At 48.8% G+C, this 19091-nt stretch overlaps 1 protein-coding gene across 1 annotated transcript; it reads left to right on the top strand.

Annotated features, from left to right (window-relative positions):
- The first annotated feature begins 192 nt into the window (after nt 1–192).
- SNAPC2 (small nuclear RNA activating complex polypeptide 2) lies at nt 193–13852 on the top strand. The gene is made up of 6 exons (XM_075855523.1): nt 193–240; nt 10194–10386; nt 10752–10871; nt 11576–11644; nt 11943–12210; nt 13334–13852. Exons 2-6 carry the CDS (start codon nt 10204–10206, stop codon nt 13585–13587), a joined length of 894 nt encoding a protein of 297 aa, XP_075711638.1. The 5' UTR covers nt 193–240; nt 10194–10203; the 3' UTR covers nt 13588–13852.
- Nucleotides 13853–19091: the final 5239 nt, after the last annotated feature.

Genomic DNA, 19091 nt, shown 5'->3' with positions numbered 1-19091 from the left:
TTTTTTTTTAAATGCTTTCTATATTGTTTCTTTAGTCTCGGCAGTTTAGAACGCTGTAATTGCCTTTTTTCACAATGACCCCATATTGTGAACATGAAACATGACGATAATTTTTACATCCGCCCTCAGCAGCACTGGCTTCTCTGCCCTTCCGTGACGTCAATGTACGGAGCGTCGGAAAGACCAAAAATCTCAAATCCCGCGAGAAAGCAGCCTTGTAGCGAATGAGGAGCGAACGTGGTAAGATGTGCTTGTGGATTATGACAATATGTCCGCTGAACCTTTAGCTGTTATGTGCTTAGATATTGGAATGGCCAGGAACTGGGACCTGTAGTTCTTGATTCTGGGACTTGTAGTTCTCCTGTAGCAGCTGTATATTAGAACTAGAAGTAACATCATGCCTCTGGTTAGGCTGGAGCAATGATGGTACAGATGTAGCGATTTTTCTTGATGACATAGCATGGCTTATATCAGATCTGCACTGTCACCCAGCTTTCCCAGAATCCAGAATGTTAAATGTGCCTAGTTATGAGGCCATACAGGAGCAGCTAATGTATCCGAGCCTAACTGGGCAGAATGGCCATTCAGGAGACCGGGAAAGCTGGGTGACAACGTCTTTGGAAGCTATCATGGCGGTCATTTTGACTGTCAACCGGTTTTCCTGGAATTAGATGTCACCGGAAGAGAATTTTTGTCATGTTAACAGAAGAGGACGACTATTATTAACCCAATTAGGACCAAGCAAGGAGATACGTCATAGGGGGAGGGGGGTTGTATGGAACGGAGTCCTCTATTGAAATCACGATATATTGCAATATAAAACCGCTTGTTTTTTGGTCACTTATGGAATAAAAAATGATCAAAACCTCCAAACTAGAGGTCACCCCGCAAAAAAACGAGTCCTCCCGCCGCTCCATCACTGGAAAAAAAAAGAAAACGTTGTGGGTTGAAGAACACGGCGACAAATTTTTTTTGGTGAACATTTTTTTTTCTTAAAATGCTTTTATTTAAAAAAAGTAGTAAAATATAAAAAAAAAACCCCCGATATCATTTGGTATTGCAGTAACCGTATTCAACCACGGAGTAAAGTTAACATTTCGGGTGAACGCCGTAATAATGAAACCGAAGAAATTATTTGGAAAGTGTTTTTTCCACCCCCCTCCACGAAAATGAATAAACTAAAAGTGACCTGGTCATTAAAGGGTTAAGATTAGGGCACAGATCGGTTCCCAGTCTGTGGTGGCGCTCGTTCACATGACTGGTGTAAAGCACCGGGCATTGTGGCGTCGCCCTGTGTACCGAGTCTTGTTGTCAGTAAAGGAGAATTATGTATAAGGACGAGTTCACACGGCGCTAAAAAAAAGACGACGTGTAAACGCTCGCGTGTCTTGTAAAGCGCTTTTTAAAATACAGGCGTTTTGTGTGCGCTCTTTGCGTGTTTTGTGGCGCGAAATTAGGACTCCCATTGACTATGGAACATTTGATGCGTTTTCGGCTCGTTTTCCGCGAAAATTGTCCTGACGCTTTTTTTTTTTATACAAGACGCGTTCTTTAAATACACTCATATAAAAAAAACGCATTGTAAAAACGCACCAAAATACACGCCGTGTGAACTAGGATTACAGCGTACGGTGGTGTTATAATGGACTATAACGTAATAGAGTATTAGACTCTCAGGTAGGGATGCACGATGCATGGAAACTTCAATACTGTTTCGATACTCTGCACCCCCAAACGGTTCGATACCGTTATTTCATGTGTTTAGATACTAAGCTGCGCGGCCGCACACCTCAGTATAGTAAAGCATGAATGTATGAGAGCGGGGCTGCGGCCGCAGTATAGTAACACATGAATGTATGAGAGCGGGGCTGCGGCCGCACACCTCAGTATAGTAACACATGAATGTATGAGAGCGGGGCTGCGGCTGCACACCTCAGTATATTAACACATGAATGTATGAGAGCGGGGCTGCGGCTGCGGCTGCACACCTCAGTATAGTAACACATGAATGTATGAGAGCGGGGCTGCGGCCGCACAGCTCAGTATAGTAACACATGAATGTATGAGAGCGGGGCTGCGGCCGCACACCTCAGTATAATAACATGAATGTATGAGAGCGGGGCTGCGGCTGCGGCTGCACAGCTCCGTATAGTAACACATGAATGTATGAGAGCGGGGCTGCGGCTGCACAGCTCAGTATAGTAACACATGAATGTATGAGAGCGGGGCTGCGGCCGCACACCTCAGTATAGTAACACATGAATGTATGAGAGCGGGGCTGCGGCCGCACACCTCAGTATAGTAACACATGAATGTATGAGAGCGGGGCTGCGGCCGCAGTATAGTAACACATGAATGTATGAGAGCGGGGCTGCGGTCGCACACCTCAGTATAGTAACACATGAATGTATGAGAGCAGGGCTGCGGCCGCACAGCTCAGTATAGTAACACATGAATGTATGAGAGCGGGGCTGCGTCCGCACACCTCAGTATAGTAACACATGAATGTATGAGAGCGGGGCTGCGGCTGCACACCTCAGTATAGTAACACATGAATGTATGAGAGCGGGGCTGCGGCTGCACAGCTCAGTATAGTAACACATGAATGTATGAGAGCGGGGCTGCAGCCGCAGTATAGTAACACATGAATGTATGAGTGCGGGGCTGCGGCTGCACAGCTCAGTATAGTAACACATGAATGTATGAGAGCGGGGCTGCGGCCGCACAGCTCAGTATAGTAACACATGAATGTATGGGAGCGGGGCTGCGGCCGCACACCTCTGTATAGTAACACATGAATGTATGAGAGCGGGGCTGCGGCTGCACAGCTCAGTATAGTAACACATGAATGTATGAGAGCGGGGCTGCGGCCGCACACCTCAGTGTAGTAACATGAATGTATGAGAGCGGGGCTGCGGCCGCACACCTCAGTATAGTAACACATGAATGTATGAGAGCGGGGCTGCGGCCGCACCGCTCAGTATAGTAACACATGAATGTATGAGAGCGGGGCTGCGGCCGCACACCTCAGTGTAGTAACATGAATGTATGAGAGCGGGGCTGCGGCCGCACACCTCAGTATAGTAACACATGAATGTATGAGAGCGGGGCTGCGGCTGCACAGCTCAGTATAGTAACACATGAATGTATGAGTGCGGGGCTGCGGCCGCACACCTCAGTATAATAACATGAATGTATGAGAGCGGGGCTGCGGTCGCACACCTCAGTATAGTAACACATGAATGTATGAGAGCGGGGCTGCGGCCGCAGTATAGTAACACATGAATGTATGAGAGCGGGGCTGCGGCCGCACACCTCAGTATAGTAACACATGAATGTATGAGCGGGGCTGCGGCTGCACAGCTCAGGATAGTAACACATGAATGTATGAGAGCAGGGCTGCGGCCGCACAGCTCAGTATAGTAACACATGAATGTATGAGAGCGGGGCTGTGGCTGCACACCTCAGTATAGTAACACATGAATGTATGAGAGCGAGGCTGCGGCCGCCCAGCTCAGTATAGTAACACATGAATGTATGAGAGCGGGGCTGCGGCCGCACACCTCAGTATAGTAACACATGAATGTATGAGAGCGGGGCTGCGGCTGCACAGCTCAGTATAGTAACACATGAATGTATGAGAGCGGGGCTGCGGCCGCACAGCTCAGTGTAGTAACACATGAATGTATGAGTGCGGGGCTGCGGCTGCACACCTCAGTATAGTAACACATGAATGTATGAGAGCGGGGCTGCGGCCGCACAGCTCAGTGTAGTAACACATGAATGTATGAGTGCGGGGCTGCGGCTGCACACCTCAGTATAGTAACATGAATGTATGAGAGCGGGGCTGCGGCCGCACACCTCAGTATTGTAACATGAATGTATGAGAGCGGGGCTGCGGCTGCACACCTCAGTATAGTAAAGCATGAATGTATGTGAGGGGGGCTGCGGCTGCACAGCTCAGTATAGTAACACATGAATGTATGAGAGCGGGGCTGCGGCCGCACACCTCAGTATAGTAACACATGAATGTATGAGAGCGGGGCTTGGGCCGCACAGCTCAGTATAGTAACACATGAATGTATGAGTGCGGGGCTGCGGCCGCACAGCTCAGTATAATAACATGAATGTATGAGAGCGGGGCTGCGGCTGCACACCTCAGTATAGTAACATGAATGTATGAGAGCGGGGCTGCGGCTGCACAGCTCAGTATAGTAACACATGAATGTATGAGAGCGGGGCTGCGGCTGCACAGCTCAGTATAGTAACACATGAATGTATGAGAGCGGGGCTGCGGCCGCACACCTCAGTATAGTAACACATGAATGTATGAGAGCGAGGCTGCGGCCGCACACCTCAGTATAGTAACACATGAATGTATGAGAGCGGGGCTGCGGCTGCACAGCTCAGTATAGTAACACATGAATGCATGATAGCGGGGCTGCGGCTGCACAGCTCAGTATAGTAACACATGAATGTATGAGAGCGGGGCTGCGGCCGCACACCTCAGTATAGTAACACATGAATGTATGAGAGCGGGGCTGCGGCCGCACACCTCAGTATAGTAACACATGAATGTATGAGTGCGGGGCTGCGGCCGCACACCTCAGTATAATAACATGAATGTATGAGAGCGGGGCTGCGGCCACACACCTCAGTATAGTAACACATGAATGTATGAGAGCGGGGCTGCGGCCGCACAGCTCAGTATAGTAACACATGAATGTATGAGAGCGGGGCTGCGGTCGCACACCTCAGTATAGTAACACATGAATATAAGAGCGGGGCTGCGGCTGCACACCTCAGTATAGTAACACATGAATGTATGAGAGCGGGGCTGTGGCTGCACAGCTCAGTATAGTAACACATGAATGTATGAGAGCGAGGCTGCGGCTGCACAGCTCAGTATAGTAACACATGAATGTATGAGAGCGGGGCTGCGGCCGCACACCTCAGTATAGTAACACATGAATATATGAGAGCGGGGCTGCGGCTGCACAGCTCAGTATAGTAACACATGAATGTATGAGTGCGGGGCTGCGGCTGCACACCTCAGTATAGTAACATGAATGTATGAGAGCGGGGCTGCGGCCGCACACCTCAGTATTGTAACATGAATGTATGAGAGCGGGGCTGCGGCTGCACACCTCAGTATAGTAAAGCATGAATGTATGTGAGGGGGGCTGCGGCTGCACAGCTCAGTATAGTAACACATGAATGTATGAGAGCGGGGCTGCGGCCGCACACCTCAGTGTAGTAACATGAATGTATGAGAGCGGGGCTGCGGCCGCACACCTCAGTATAGTAACACATGAATGTATGAGAGCGGGGCTTGGGCCGCACAGCTCAGTATAGTAACACATGAATGTATGAGTGCGGGGCTGCGGCCGCACAGCTCAGTATAATAACATGAATGTATGAGAGCGGGGCTGCGGCTGCACACCTCAGTATAGTAACATGAATGTATGAGAGCGGGGCTGCGGCTGCACAGCTCAGTATAGTAACACATGAATGTATGAGAGCGGGGCTGTGGCTGCACAGCTCAGTATAGTAACACATGAATGTATGAGAGCGGGGCTGCGGCCGCACACCTCAGTATAGTAACACATGAATGTATGAGAGCGAGGCTGCGGCCGCACACCTCAGTATAGTAACACATGAATGTATGAGAGCGGGGCTGCGGCTGCACAGCTCAGTATAGTAACACATGAATGCATGATAGCGGGGCTGCGGCTGCACAGCTCAGTATAGTAACACATGAATGTATGAGAGCGGGGCTGCGGCCGCACACCTCAGTATAGTAACACATGAATGTATGAGAGCGGGGCTGCGGCCGCACACCTCAGTATAGTAACACATGAATGTATGAGTGCGGGGCTGCGGCCGCACACCTCAGTATAATAACATGAATGTATGAGAGCGGGGCTGCGGCCACACACCTCAGTATAGTAACACATGAATGTATGAGAGCGGGGCTGCGGCCGCACAGCTCAGTATAGTAACACATGAATGTATGAGAGCGGGGCTGCGGTCGCACACCTCAGTATAGTAACACATGAATATAAGAGCGGGGCTGCGGCTGCACACCTCAGTATAGTAACACATGAATGTATGAGAGCGGGGCTGTGGCTGCACAGCTCAGTATAGTAACACATGAATGTATGAGAGCGAGGCTGCGGCTGCACACCTCTGTATAGTAACACATGAATATATGAGAGCGGGGCTGCGGCTGCACAGCTCAGTATAGTAACACATGAATGTATGAGAGCGAGGCTGCGTCCGCCCAGCTCAGTATAGTAACACATGAATGTATGAGAGCGGGGCTGCGGCTGCACAGCTCAGTATAGTAACACATGAATGTATGAGAGCGGGGCTGCGGCTGCACAGCTCAGTATAGTAACACATGAATGTATGAGAGCGGGGCTGCGGCTGCACAGCTCCGTATAGTAACACATGAATGTATGAGAGCGGGGCTGCGGCTGCACAGCTCAGTATAGTAACACATGAATGTATGAGAGCGGGGCTGCGGCTGCACACCTCAGTATAGTAACACATGAATGTATGAGAGCGTGGCTGCGGCTGCACAGCTCGGTATAGTAACACATGAATGTATGATAGCGGGGCTGCTGCTGCACAGCTCAGTATAGTAACACATGAATGTATGATAGCGGGGCTGCGGCTGCACAGCTCAGTATAGTAACACATAAATGTATGAGAGCGGGGCTGCGGCTGCACAGCTCAGTATAGTAACACATGAATGTATGAGAGCGGGGCTGCGTCCGCACAGCTCGGTATAGTAACACATGAATGTATGAGAGCGGGGCTGCGGCCGCACAGCTCAGTATAGTAACACATGAATGTATGAGTGCGGGGCTGCGGCTGCACAGCTGAGTATAGTAACACATGAATGTGTGGGAGCGCGGCTGCGGCTGCACAGCTCCGTATTGTAACACATGAATGTATGAGAGCGGGGCTGCGGCCGCATTATAGTAACACATGAATGTATGAGAGCGGGGCTGCGGCCGCATTATAGTAACACATGAATGTATGAGAGCGGGGCTGCGGTTGCACAGCTCAGTATAGTAACACATGAATGTATGAGTGCAGGGCTGCGGCTGCACACCTCATTATAGTAATACATGAATGTATGAGTGCGGGGCTGCGGCTGCTCAGCTCAGTATAGTAACACATGAATGTATGAGAGCGGGGCTGCGGCCGCAGTATAGTAACACATGAATGTATGAGAGCGGGGCTGCGGCCGCAGTATAGTAACACATGAATGTATGAGAGCGGGGCTGCGGCCGCACAGCTCAGTATAGTAACACATGAATGTATGAGAGCGGGGCTGCGGCTGCACAGCTCCGTATAGTAACACATGAATGTATGAGAGCGGGGCTGCGGCTGCACAGCTCAGTATAGTAACACATGAATGTATGAGAGCGGGGCTGCGGCTGCACACCTCAGTATAGTAACACATGAATGTATGAGAGCGTGGCTGCGGCTGCACAGCTCGGTATAGTAACACATGAATGTATGATAGCGGGGCTGCTGCTGCACAGCTCAGTATAGTAACACATGAATGTATGATAGCGGGGCTGCGGCTGCACAGCTCAGTATAGTAACACATGAATGTATGAGAGCGGGGCTGCGGCTGCACACCTCAGTATAGTAACACATGAATGTATGAGAGCGGGGCTGCGTCCGCACAGCTCGGTATAGTAACACATGAATGTATGAGAGCGGGGCTGCGGCCGCACAGCTCAGTATAGTAACACATGAATGTATGAGTGCGGGGCTGCGGCTGCACAGCTGAGTATAGTAACACATGAATGTGTGGGAGCGCGGCTGCGGCTGCGGCTGCACAGCTCCGTATTGTAACACATGAATGTATGAGAGCGGGGCTGCGGCCGCATTATAGTAACACATGAATGTATGAGAGCGGGGCTGCGGTTGCACAGCTCAGTATAGTAACACATGAATGTATGAGTGCAGGGCTGCGGCTGCACACCTCAGTATAGCAATACATGAATGTATGAGTGCGGGGCTGCGGCTGCTCAGCTCAGTATAGTAACACATGAATGTATGAGAGCGGGGCTGCGGCCGCAGTATAGTAACACATGAATGTATGAGAGCGGGGCTGCGGCCGCACACCTCAGTATAGTAACACATGAATGTATGAGAGCGGGGCTGCGGCCGCAGTATAGTAACACATGAATGTATGAGAGCGGGGCTGCGGCCGCACACCTCAGTATAGTAACACATGAATGTATGAGAGCGGGGCTGGGGCCGCACACCTCAGTATAGTAACACATGAATGTATGAGTGCGGGGCTGCGGCCGCACACCTCAGTATAGTAACACATGAATGTATGAGTGCGGGGCTGCGGTCGCAGTATAGTAACACATGAATGTATGAGAGCGGGGCTGCGGCCGCACACCTCAGTATAGTAACACATGAATGTATGAGAGCGGGGCTGCGGCCCCACACCTCAGTATAGTAACACATGAATGTATGAGAGCGGGGCTGCGGCCGAAGTATAGTAACACATGAATGTATGAGAGCGGGGCTGCGGCCGCACACCTCAGTATAGTAACACATGAATGTATGAGAGCGGGGCTGGGGCCGCACACCTCAGTATAGTAACACATGAATGTATGAGTGCGGGGCTGCGGCCGCACACCTCAGTATAGTAACACATGAATGTATGAGTGCGGGGCTGCGGTCGCAGTATAGTAACACATGAATGTATGAGAGCGGGGCTGCGGCCGCACACCTCAGTATAGTAACACATGAATGTATGAGAGCGGGGCTGCGGCCCCACACCTCAGTATAGTAACACATGAATGTATGAGAGCGGGGCTGCGGCCGAAGTATAGTAACACATGAATGTATGAGAGCGGGGCTGCGGCCGCAGTATAGTAACACATGAATGTATGAGTGCGGGGCTGCGGCCGCACACCTCAGTATAGTAACACATGAATGTATGAGAGCGGGGCTGTGGCCGGACACCTCAGTATAGTAACACATGAATGTATGAGTGCGGGGCTGCGGGTGTGTGATACAGTCATTGCCCCGCTCCTGAATCCTGACAAGTGCGCGCCGTCAGGATGATGCGATGCGGCCAACGCTGCACTAATGAGCGGCGGCACTGAAGACAGAACATGGCGGGCGCACTGCAAAACACCCCCATGTTCTCTGCTCAGTGCCTGAACCGCCGCTTATTAATGCAGCGCTGGCCGCATCACCTCAGGCTGACCGTGTGCACTTCCTGTCAGGAGCGGGGCAATGGCTGTATTACACAGCCGCAGCCCCGCTCTATAATGGCGGAGATCAAGGAAATCTCTCATCTCCGCCGTTATTCTCCTGAATGCTGCGATCAAAGCTGACCACCACCGCAGTATTCAAGAGGAAGTGAGAAGGGGGGGATGCCCCTGGATCGCATCAAAGGGAACTCCTGTGATGCGATCGAGGGCGATACCATATATGGGCAGACAGCCCATGGTCTATTGAAGGACCCCAGGGCTGTCTTACCATATTTCCTGTTAGGGTATACTTAGGTATGTCCTAACAACTGGCTGTGTACACAGGCTAATGTACTGGCATATATCTGATGTATGCCAGTACATTAAAGCTTAAAAATAAAGTAATATTAAATTTAAAAAAATACACATATACGCCTTTTTTTTAATTTTTTTTACAATAAACATTAAAATAAGTCTCAATACATAAAATATACACGTATTCGGTATTGGCGCGGCCGTAATAACCAGCACCCCAATTTTTATTGCGTCATTTATGATGTGTACGCTGTAAAAAAACTGCTTTCTATCACTTATTGTGAGGCACGAGGTGCGATGATGAATTTAACCTCCATGTTCCTCACATTAATAGTAATTAACCCCATCATGTACCTTACACATTAACCCATTATGACTGAGAAACATGATGGGGTTAATTACTATTAATGTGAGGAACATGGAGGTTAAATTCATCATCGCACCTCGCGCCTCACATCAGAAAACGGAAGAACTTTTTTTTTTATTATTGTTGGCAAAAGTATCGTTTTGGTCTCGAAATCGCAAATACTACACGAAGTATCGGCATCGAGGTCCAAATTCTGGTATCGTGACATCCCTACTCCCAGGTGTGGTGCCGTATTCACAGACGCTTCATAATCTTCATCCATATCACAGGCCGGGGATAATGAAGCCTCCCACACGAAGACGCGCGGCTCCTCGACGCTATGAGACTCCGGAGGCCGCCAGTGGTTCGCAACTTCGTCAGGCGTGGACGACCAGGGAAAAAAAGGAGCTGCTGAGGAGCATGAAGTCCCAGCTCGGCGAAAAAGCCCCAGTAGTGAACGTTCAAGGGCGAAATGTGGTAGAGGTAAGAAGTTGTCAGTCGCCATGACGTCTACGCTTCCTATAAGGCCTGAGGCATGCGGTCTCCCTTCACTCTCAGAATACAGGCGGCCATAAGCAGCAGCAATGGAAAGTGGAGCAGTTCCCATAGCAACCAATCAGATCCCACCTTTCATTTTGCAGAGGTCCTTTTGGAAAATGAAAGCAGAAACCTAATTGGTTGCCATGGGCAACGACTTCAACTTCACCGTTTCCATGATCTCTGCTTGCTGTCAGTAAATGGCAACATTCCTGTTTACATCCAGTGGCTGAAACTAGACCTGAACTTGCCCTTGAAGGTCCTTTTAGTTAGGATCCATGTTGTTTATAATGGCATGTACTGTATTTCAGGTGTCTTCCTACTTCTCTTGGCTCCGCGGTCGTGCCGCTCGAGAGGCGGTGCAGACTGAATATGGAAGGATGGTTCGTCAGAAAAAGATCCAAGACATTCAGGATCCAGCACCCATTGAGGTAAATGTACAGGGAAGACCGTACATAAAGTTGTCACAGACCCGCCTACTGTTCCTATTGGCCGACAAGTCTCTAATTTTCTAATTCTTACTGGTCCAAAATCCTCCATTGTTTATTCAATGCTCCAACCATGAAGAAACCCGAAAAGGATGATGGGGTTACATCCGCGTACCTCACGTAGGGGCCGCACATGGATGAGGAGCTTTGAATGTATTGAGGCTCATCCTCTCACCGTTTTCAAGATCTCTGCTTGCTGTCAGTAATTCAGAGGCAAAAACCTGTACACTTATATCAGGTGTAGACCATAATCCTCTCCGCTATGCCGACACATTTTACCTGTACTGATACATTGTAGCAAACAGGATAGGAGAGAGATTTGTGCTGATGATGTGTTTAGCTCACAGAGCTTTGTCTAGACTAGATAGTACTGTAACAAACCATCAGCTGTGAGAAGTACTAAATTAAGAGGGTGTTTTTTTTAAGCCTCTGGATATAAACCAGAATGTTCCCATTCACTGACAGCAAGCAAGACTTTTTGAAAATGGTGAGGAACTGAAACATAAAGTACCGGAAACCCCCTTTAAAATTTGTTTATGTCGGTTTCTATATTAAAATACATGACCTTCGGCATGTTATAATGAATAGAGGTTATTATACCGTGACCGGGGTTGACCTTCCATTCTTTTCTTATTCATCCCGGAAAGCTGTGGACGGACTTGGCGGGCAGGATTTGCAGCACCACGGAAGAAGCCATGTCTGCAGCTTTTTCACAGGTACATTTTACAACCGATTTAATGATAGACAGCTGTATGCAAAAGTTTAGGCACCCCTTGTCGAATGAAAATTTGACATGTGCAAAAGTTTTGGCACCCTGTCAGTCAGTACTCTGTAACACCTCCTTACAACCCTCGTACGTTTCTTGTAGCCAGCGTCTCTGTATTTCTGCTGGATCATTGTGACAAGGGGTGCCCAAACTTTTGCAAATAAATATATTTTAGAATTGCTCTTATTCGCAGCAGTAGTCGGTTGTATTGTCTATTGTTTTTTTTTAGTGACCTTCCCTGTTTATAGATGTTGACCATTGCGGCAACGGAACCTGTGACTCTCCGTCACTCAATCCCCTGCAAGGAACCTCCAGCAATATCTGCCCAAACGTCCTCCCCTGGTGGAAAAAGCCATCCGCACAAAGGCTCCTCAGAGGAGGAGCTTAACGCTTCAGGGGAGGAGCCAACTACAAATAATCAAGCTGATGGGTGGAACAGTTTGGACTTTGAGAACATTTATAAATATCTGTCGAAAGCTGTGAAGGGAGAGAAGCTTCCAAAGCTGTCTGATTTGGGTATGTAGTCTTGGAAGGACTGGGTGGCTGTTCGTCGTGTTCATCTTTTCTGTGTCGTCCCCATATTTCCATGCTCTGGACCAATCGCGTGTGTAGGAGGGATCTACAACACTTTCCTGGTTCATGAATAAAATGCAGAATTTCAGTGAAGACTGACACACAGTGTAGTAGAATAGTAGAAGCAGGTGGGGGTGGGGGGAGAGTGTAATCATGTAAACCAATAAAGATTTGACATTTAGGGTCTGCAGAAAACGGGAGTACAATCTATATATATTTTTTAGTTATTATCTTATTTATTTAGCTTTCTCATTCTTATGCATTTAATATTCCTATACTAGAATTTGCCTTTGTTTCTTTTGAGGTGGTATATCAGTCCCATTGTTTTCATTATCTTCCATTATTTTAGTTTAATTCTTCATATAAGCATTAGTATGTGTTCTACTCCAGTCACATCCAGAGCTGCATTCACAATGTTTCTGGCTACCGATTTTAGAATGCATAAGCACTGCTGACTGACACACACACAGTAGCTGCTTAGCTGACATCGCATAATACACTAGTTGTGTTGCGTTTTAGGAGATGTAACTTTTTCTTTCATGAAATTACTGACCAGGGCCTGGTATAAACACTACATCTCCCTATGTGCATCACAGCAGAGCGTACTCTGTACAAACCCTGAGTGGCAGTGTGATGTGAGGTTCTGCAGACTGGGAACGCAGGAAACTAGCCGAACTACGAATGCAGCTTTAGATGTGATTGGAGTTTAAGACATCATAACAAAGTAATGACAGAGTTACTTCACATTACATATACTTTTTTTTAAATAAAATGATCAGCAGAGCCTCTATAGGGATCAGTGTGGGTGGAGCCTCTATAGGGATCAGTGTGGGTGGAGCCTCTATTGTGATCAGTGTGGGCGGAGCCTCTGTGGGGCTCAGTGTGGGCGGAGCCTCTGTGGGGCTCAGTGTGGGCGGAGCCTCTGTGGGGCTCAGTGTGGGCGGAGCCTCTGTGGGGCTCAGTGTGGGCGGAGCCTCTGTGGGGCTCAGTGTGGGCGGAGCCTCTGTATGGATTAGTGCATTTTCCAGAATTGCGCTGTAATGCCTGTATTTGTTTCTGTATTTAGAATCTGCAGTCGTCCTTCACCTCCTCCACTGTATCCCGGACCAGATCCGCTGCCTGGACACTCCACAGATCGGCTTGTATCTCTACGACACTTACACTTTTCTGACCACACAACTCCAATCTCCGGTCACAGAGGAGGCACAAAGCGAATCTCAAGCGCTAAGCTGGAAGGAACTGGGGTTCTGCCCCCTTAACCCCTTCATGATGCCTCTGGAACTGTTGCGGCAAAAAGCAGAGCAAGCAACGCCTCCGTGATATATAATGTACCCCTCCATGTTAAGCTCTTTACTGCCCCCTATCTGCGTACAGATCACAGGCAAGAAGGAACCCCTCCATTGCTCTGGTACTAGTCATCCCGGGACCGTTGGTTCCAGGTCACAAGAAATACAATTTACCGCTCAGCATTTACTAATATTTTATTTATGACGCTCCGCAGCGATTGTTAATCATTGTCAGTATAAATATATTTTTCTCTATTAATTGTCTATGGACAATATAAAAATATTTTCAAAAGGAAAAAGTGTTTTTATTTAGGATTGCACGGATGTCAGACTTTGACCACTAGGGGCACTGTTCTGTTGCTGTATGCATGTGTTCCACCTGTATTACTGAAAATCCTGCGATATATTAATATCCGGGTTACATGGCGGGCAGTGGTACCCATTAAGTGGACCGGTCACATCTCCTGACATGTCTGTTTCAGTAAATCATTGTATTCCCCACGAAATAACAATCCTGCAGCATCTTTTCTTAAAACTCTGTGTGCTGTTCCTCTGTTATTCCTCCTAGATAGCTTAGAAATTGACAACTGGGTGTTACCAGTTGGGGGTGTGTCCCCACACAGACTGACAATGTCCAATCAGTGCTGACAGACTGTAGGGACACGCCCCTTTGACAAGGAATGGTAACACCCAGTTATCAATTCATACATTTCTAGGAGGAATAACAGAGGAATGGAACATCACAGAGTTCTAAGAAAATATGATCCGGAATTGTTATTTGATGGGGAATACAATTATTAACTAAAATAGACCTGTCAGGAGAGGTCACAGGTCCTTTTTAAAACTACACCAGGCAGGCGGAAGATGCGCCAAATTTATCACAGTGGATCAGGCTGTATGATAAATTTGGCGCATCTTGCTAGACCGGTTACACTTTTCCTTACGCCAGCTCTTCGTTGGCTTACTTTAGACCAATATTTTGTCACATTTTTAAGCCATGCCCCTTGTTCTAGACACTTTTCAAAACCGTCTAGTAAGGCGCAAAAAGTGTCTACAACACAATCTGGCAAACCCCTTTATGGCGTCCATACACCTACAATGGCCCAATGCTCGTCCGGCTGACATCTGTTCTTCTCGACTCCAACATACATGCGCACACTTGGTTTGGCCAAGAATGCATATGTACGCCCCGGAGAATGCCTGAAAATACGGAGGCTGAACGCCTCCAAACATCTGGCCATTGATTTCAATGGGAAAAACTGCGTTTCGATGGTGCGTTTTTTTTACTCAGCTGCTACAAAAACATCCGCAAAAAAACGCATCATAAAACGGTTGATTCTTAAAAAAACGGGTGAAAATCAGAGGCTGTTTTCCCTCAAAACAGCTCCGTATTTTACAGCCATATTTTGTTTAGCGTGTGAACATAGCCTAAGGCTTATCTCCTGTGGAAACAAGGAATCGGGCCTGTTGAAATCCAACATACCGATCCTTCTTTCCCCCGATATCTGCTTCAGTGGAGAGTCCGGACACCCCCATACGGATGAGTCTGATGAAATCGTCAGTTTGGCCGACTTTCCTCTAAGGCAGGGGTCTCAAACTCGGCCTGGTAAGTGGGCTGCATATAGAAAAAATGGGAAGTTGACGGGCCGCATCCAGCTTTCCAGTTTAAGTGTCGCTAAATGCAGTGCTAAATGAGGTGCTGCCGCAGTGCCCTCCGGAGGTGCCGCAGTGCCCTCCGGAGGTGCTGCCGCAGTGCCCTCCGGAGGTGCTGCTGCAGTGCCCTCTGTGGATTCTGCCGCAGTGCCCTCTAGGGATGCTGCCGCAGTGCCCTCTGGAGATGCTGCCATCACTGTCCATATATGGACAGAGATGTCAGGGGCAACCCCAGAGCTGGAGTACCGGGCAGAGCGCTAGTAGGCTCTTCCTGGGACTCCAACTGTGCTCCTGACATCACTGGGACTCCTGCTCTGGGGAAGCCCCTGACATCATTGTCGGTGTATGGAAAGCGATGTCAGAGGCTTCCCCAGAGTCCCGGAGCAGAGCCGATAATAGCGCTCTGCTCGGGACCCTGCTCTGGAGAAGACCCTGACACACTGTCCATATATGGGCAGCGATGTCAGGGAATTCCACAGAGTCCCGGAGCAGAGCCGATACTAGCGCTCTGCCCGGGACGCCGCTCTGGGGAAGCCCCAGACATCGCTGTTCATATGTGGACAGCGATGTCAGGGACTTCCACAGTGTCCCGAAGCAGAGCCGATACTAGCGCTCTGCCCGGGACTCCGCTCTGGGGAAGCCCCAGACATCGCTGTTCATATGTGGACAGCGATGTCAGGGCATTCAGCAGCGTCCCGGAGCAGAGCCGATACTAGCGCTCTGCCCGGGACTCCGCTCTGGGGAAGACCCTGACACACTGTCCATATATGGGCAGCTATGTCAGGGAATTACAGAGCGTCCCGGAGCAGAGCCGATACTAGCGCTCTGCCCGGGACTCCGCTCTGGGGAAGAACCTGACACACTGTCCATATATGGGCAGCGATGTCAGGGAATTCCACAGAGTCCCGGAGCAGAGCCTGTACTAGCGCTCTGCCCGGGACTCCGGCTCTGGGGAAGCCCCAGACATCGCTGTTCATATGTGGACAGCGATGTCAGGGAATTGCAGAGCCGATACTAGCGGCTCTGTGTCCCACGGGCTGCAGATGACAGCCCCAGGGGCCGCATGCGGCCCGCGAACCGCGTGCTTGAGACCCCTGCTCTAAGGCTTTGTTCACACAGTGAAATTTCCCCTCCCTTTCATTTCAATGGGAGGCAGACACTTCTTTTTCCCGAGAGCCGTGATTTTTTTTCAGTTAGCTGACAAAAGAAGCATCTTGCCCGATCTTCAGGCGGATTCTGCCCAAACCTTCCATTGAAGGAAATACAAGCAGGAATCTTCCTGCTGACGGTAGGAATAATTCTGCGGCGGTTTTTTTCCTGCTCCCGCCAAGCAAAATCTCCCGTGTGAACATAGCCTTATGTGTATGGGCATCTTTACACTACTGCTTCCCCCATATTGTCACTAGAGGGGAGGCGGTAGTTGGAAAGTCGCAGTGACATACGCCGCCATGACTACCACTGGGATAACAGAAGTCGCTAGCACAATCCTAGGGAAAAATGAATAGATCAGCATATCTAAAGTGACGAACATGCAGGATTTTTGCTTTATGACCAAAATCGACCCATTTTTAAGGGGTTAATGGTGTAGAACATGGCGGTGACTAGTCTGATGGAGCGGGGATTCCGGTGATGTTACTCATAGCGCCAAATGCCCTGAGCCTATAGCTCCACCTATAGCTGCCCAGACACGCTAGACAAATTGCTGCCCAAAGTTATTCATGAACAGGACAGGCATTCACTGGACGCCAACAACGTTCCTATTGAAGGGCAGCAAGCAGAGATCTTGAGAACCATGAGGAATTGATACTGAAAAGTTTTTCCAATATACTTACTGTATCTAACCCCTCGATGCACCATGACGAAACTGCACGTCATGGTGCGGGACGAAAATTATGGAGTGGGCTCATGGGCTGGGGCCGATCCTTACGCTGTGTATTACAGCAGACACCTCGCACTAATGGCCGGGATCAGAGATAACGCTGATCTTGGCCGTTTATCCACCTAGATGCTGGGTCAATAGTGACCACGGCATCACCCCCCCCCCCCCCCCATGACCCGATCCTGGAGTGCCGATGGTTGTCTGGCAAGGTCCACCAGGTCTGCCATCTTTCTGCTCCGCCAGAGGCTTTAATAGGAGGCGGTAAATAGCACAATATTGCAGTATATTGTACCAGTGATCAAATGATCGCTAGGGGGACTAAGGGTATGTTCACACACAATTTTTTTGAAATTAAAAAAAATAGTCGCTGATTCTGACTCCAAAATCAGCCTGTTTTCCTCGTTGATTTTGGAGGCAGATTTTCAAATGCAAGCGGTTTTGTTTTTTTTCAGCGCCAAAAACAGCGCCCAAACTAGTCGGCGCTGTTTTTCAGCTTCCTATTGATATAATGGGAATTTGTGGTGCGGAATCCGCATCAAGATAGGTCTGATGTGTTTTTTTTTAATTTTTTTTTAAGCGCCGCTGAATTAGTTTTAGCGAGCTGAAAAATCAGAGCCATGTGAACTACCGATTCCCATTGGAGGCAAAAGCGGAGCGTTTTCGGCACTGACTCAGACGCGGAAGCAGTGTGCAAAATACGCTGTGTGAACACGGCCTTAAAATCAAATGAAAGGTAAACACCAGATTAAAGACACACAACTCAGCAAATTCAATACTAAAGTCCGGCCTTGAATATTGGTGTGAATGGAGCCATCCGGTATTTGGTGAATTGGATCAATCACATCTCGGCACGGAAGTTTTAAATCATCTTTTTCACATTTTTTATGTATTTTGTCTTGTGGTGGACGTCCTTTTACGATCAGGACAGGTTATTTGTCACACGGCGTATGGAAGCCATAACACCTATAGTACAGATCTCTCCGGCTAGAGCTACATGACAAAACGCAATTGACCACAATGCGACCTCAACGAGTCCGATTGGTGGGTTTCCGACAGCTGGGAGTCCAAATCGGTGGGTGTCCGACGCTCCCATAGAAAATAAATGGAGCGGCAGTATTCATGAGTGACCTGCCGCTCCATTCAAATGGGGGTACGGGACCCCCATTCTTGTAAACGGTGGGGGTCCCAGCTGTCAGACACCCACTGATCAGCAAGTTGCGCCCTAACCGTCGGTAACTTGTTGTAACCGGAATAGCCATTTAAGGGCTAAAATCAGCCGTCGCTAAAGAGTTGAAATAAATAAATAAAAAACCTAAAAACAAAATATATATATATATTTTCTTGTGTGCTGTATATTTGCAGTCACAGGCGTTCTTGCACCTGTATACATGTTTTGTATCATTTTGTTGGAATGTGCTGTTCAAACTTTTGTGTTGTTTATGTGATTCATATATGTGGGGTTAGTGACTGCCTCCATTTTTGTTCTTGCGCTCCTCCCATTCTGTCCTGGGGGATTTTAATTAGTATAAGGCCTCATGCACACGACCGTAGCCATGTGCATGGCCGTGATTTCCGGGTCGGCTGGCCACAGAGTGACAGCCGCGAACCGCCCGCAAATTGCCGGCTGTGCACATGGCCGCGGCCATTATTTTCAATGAGTCCGGACCGCAGAACACCGCCGTAATAAGTCATGCCCATTCTTTCTGGGGTCCGGACTCCGGGGCCATGCACGTGGATTTTCGGGGGAAATGCGGGCGCAAAAGCACATTCGTGTGCATGGGGCCTTATACTGGTTCCTACCATCCCTAGATATATATGCAGGTTTTGTCCCATTTCTGGGTGTATGTGCAGAGAAGGTCCCCACCTATGGAGGACGACTTGTTGTGGCAGGTCGGCTCACACAATTTGATCAAAATGTGCGCTAAGAACCTCCCTATTGTAAGCGGATTTAGCAGTAATGCATATTTATTTATATTTAGCAGTTTAGGTTGCATTGGTGTTCGCAG

The sequence above is a fragment of the Rhinoderma darwinii genome, chromosome 3 (assembly GCF_050947455.1).
Source record: "Rhinoderma darwinii isolate aRhiDar2 chromosome 3, aRhiDar2.hap1, whole genome shotgun sequence".
Taxonomy (NCBI): domain Eukaryota; kingdom Metazoa; phylum Chordata; class Amphibia; order Anura; family Rhinodermatidae; genus Rhinoderma; species Rhinoderma darwinii.
This window is presented reverse-complemented; position numbering and strand designations above follow the sequence as displayed.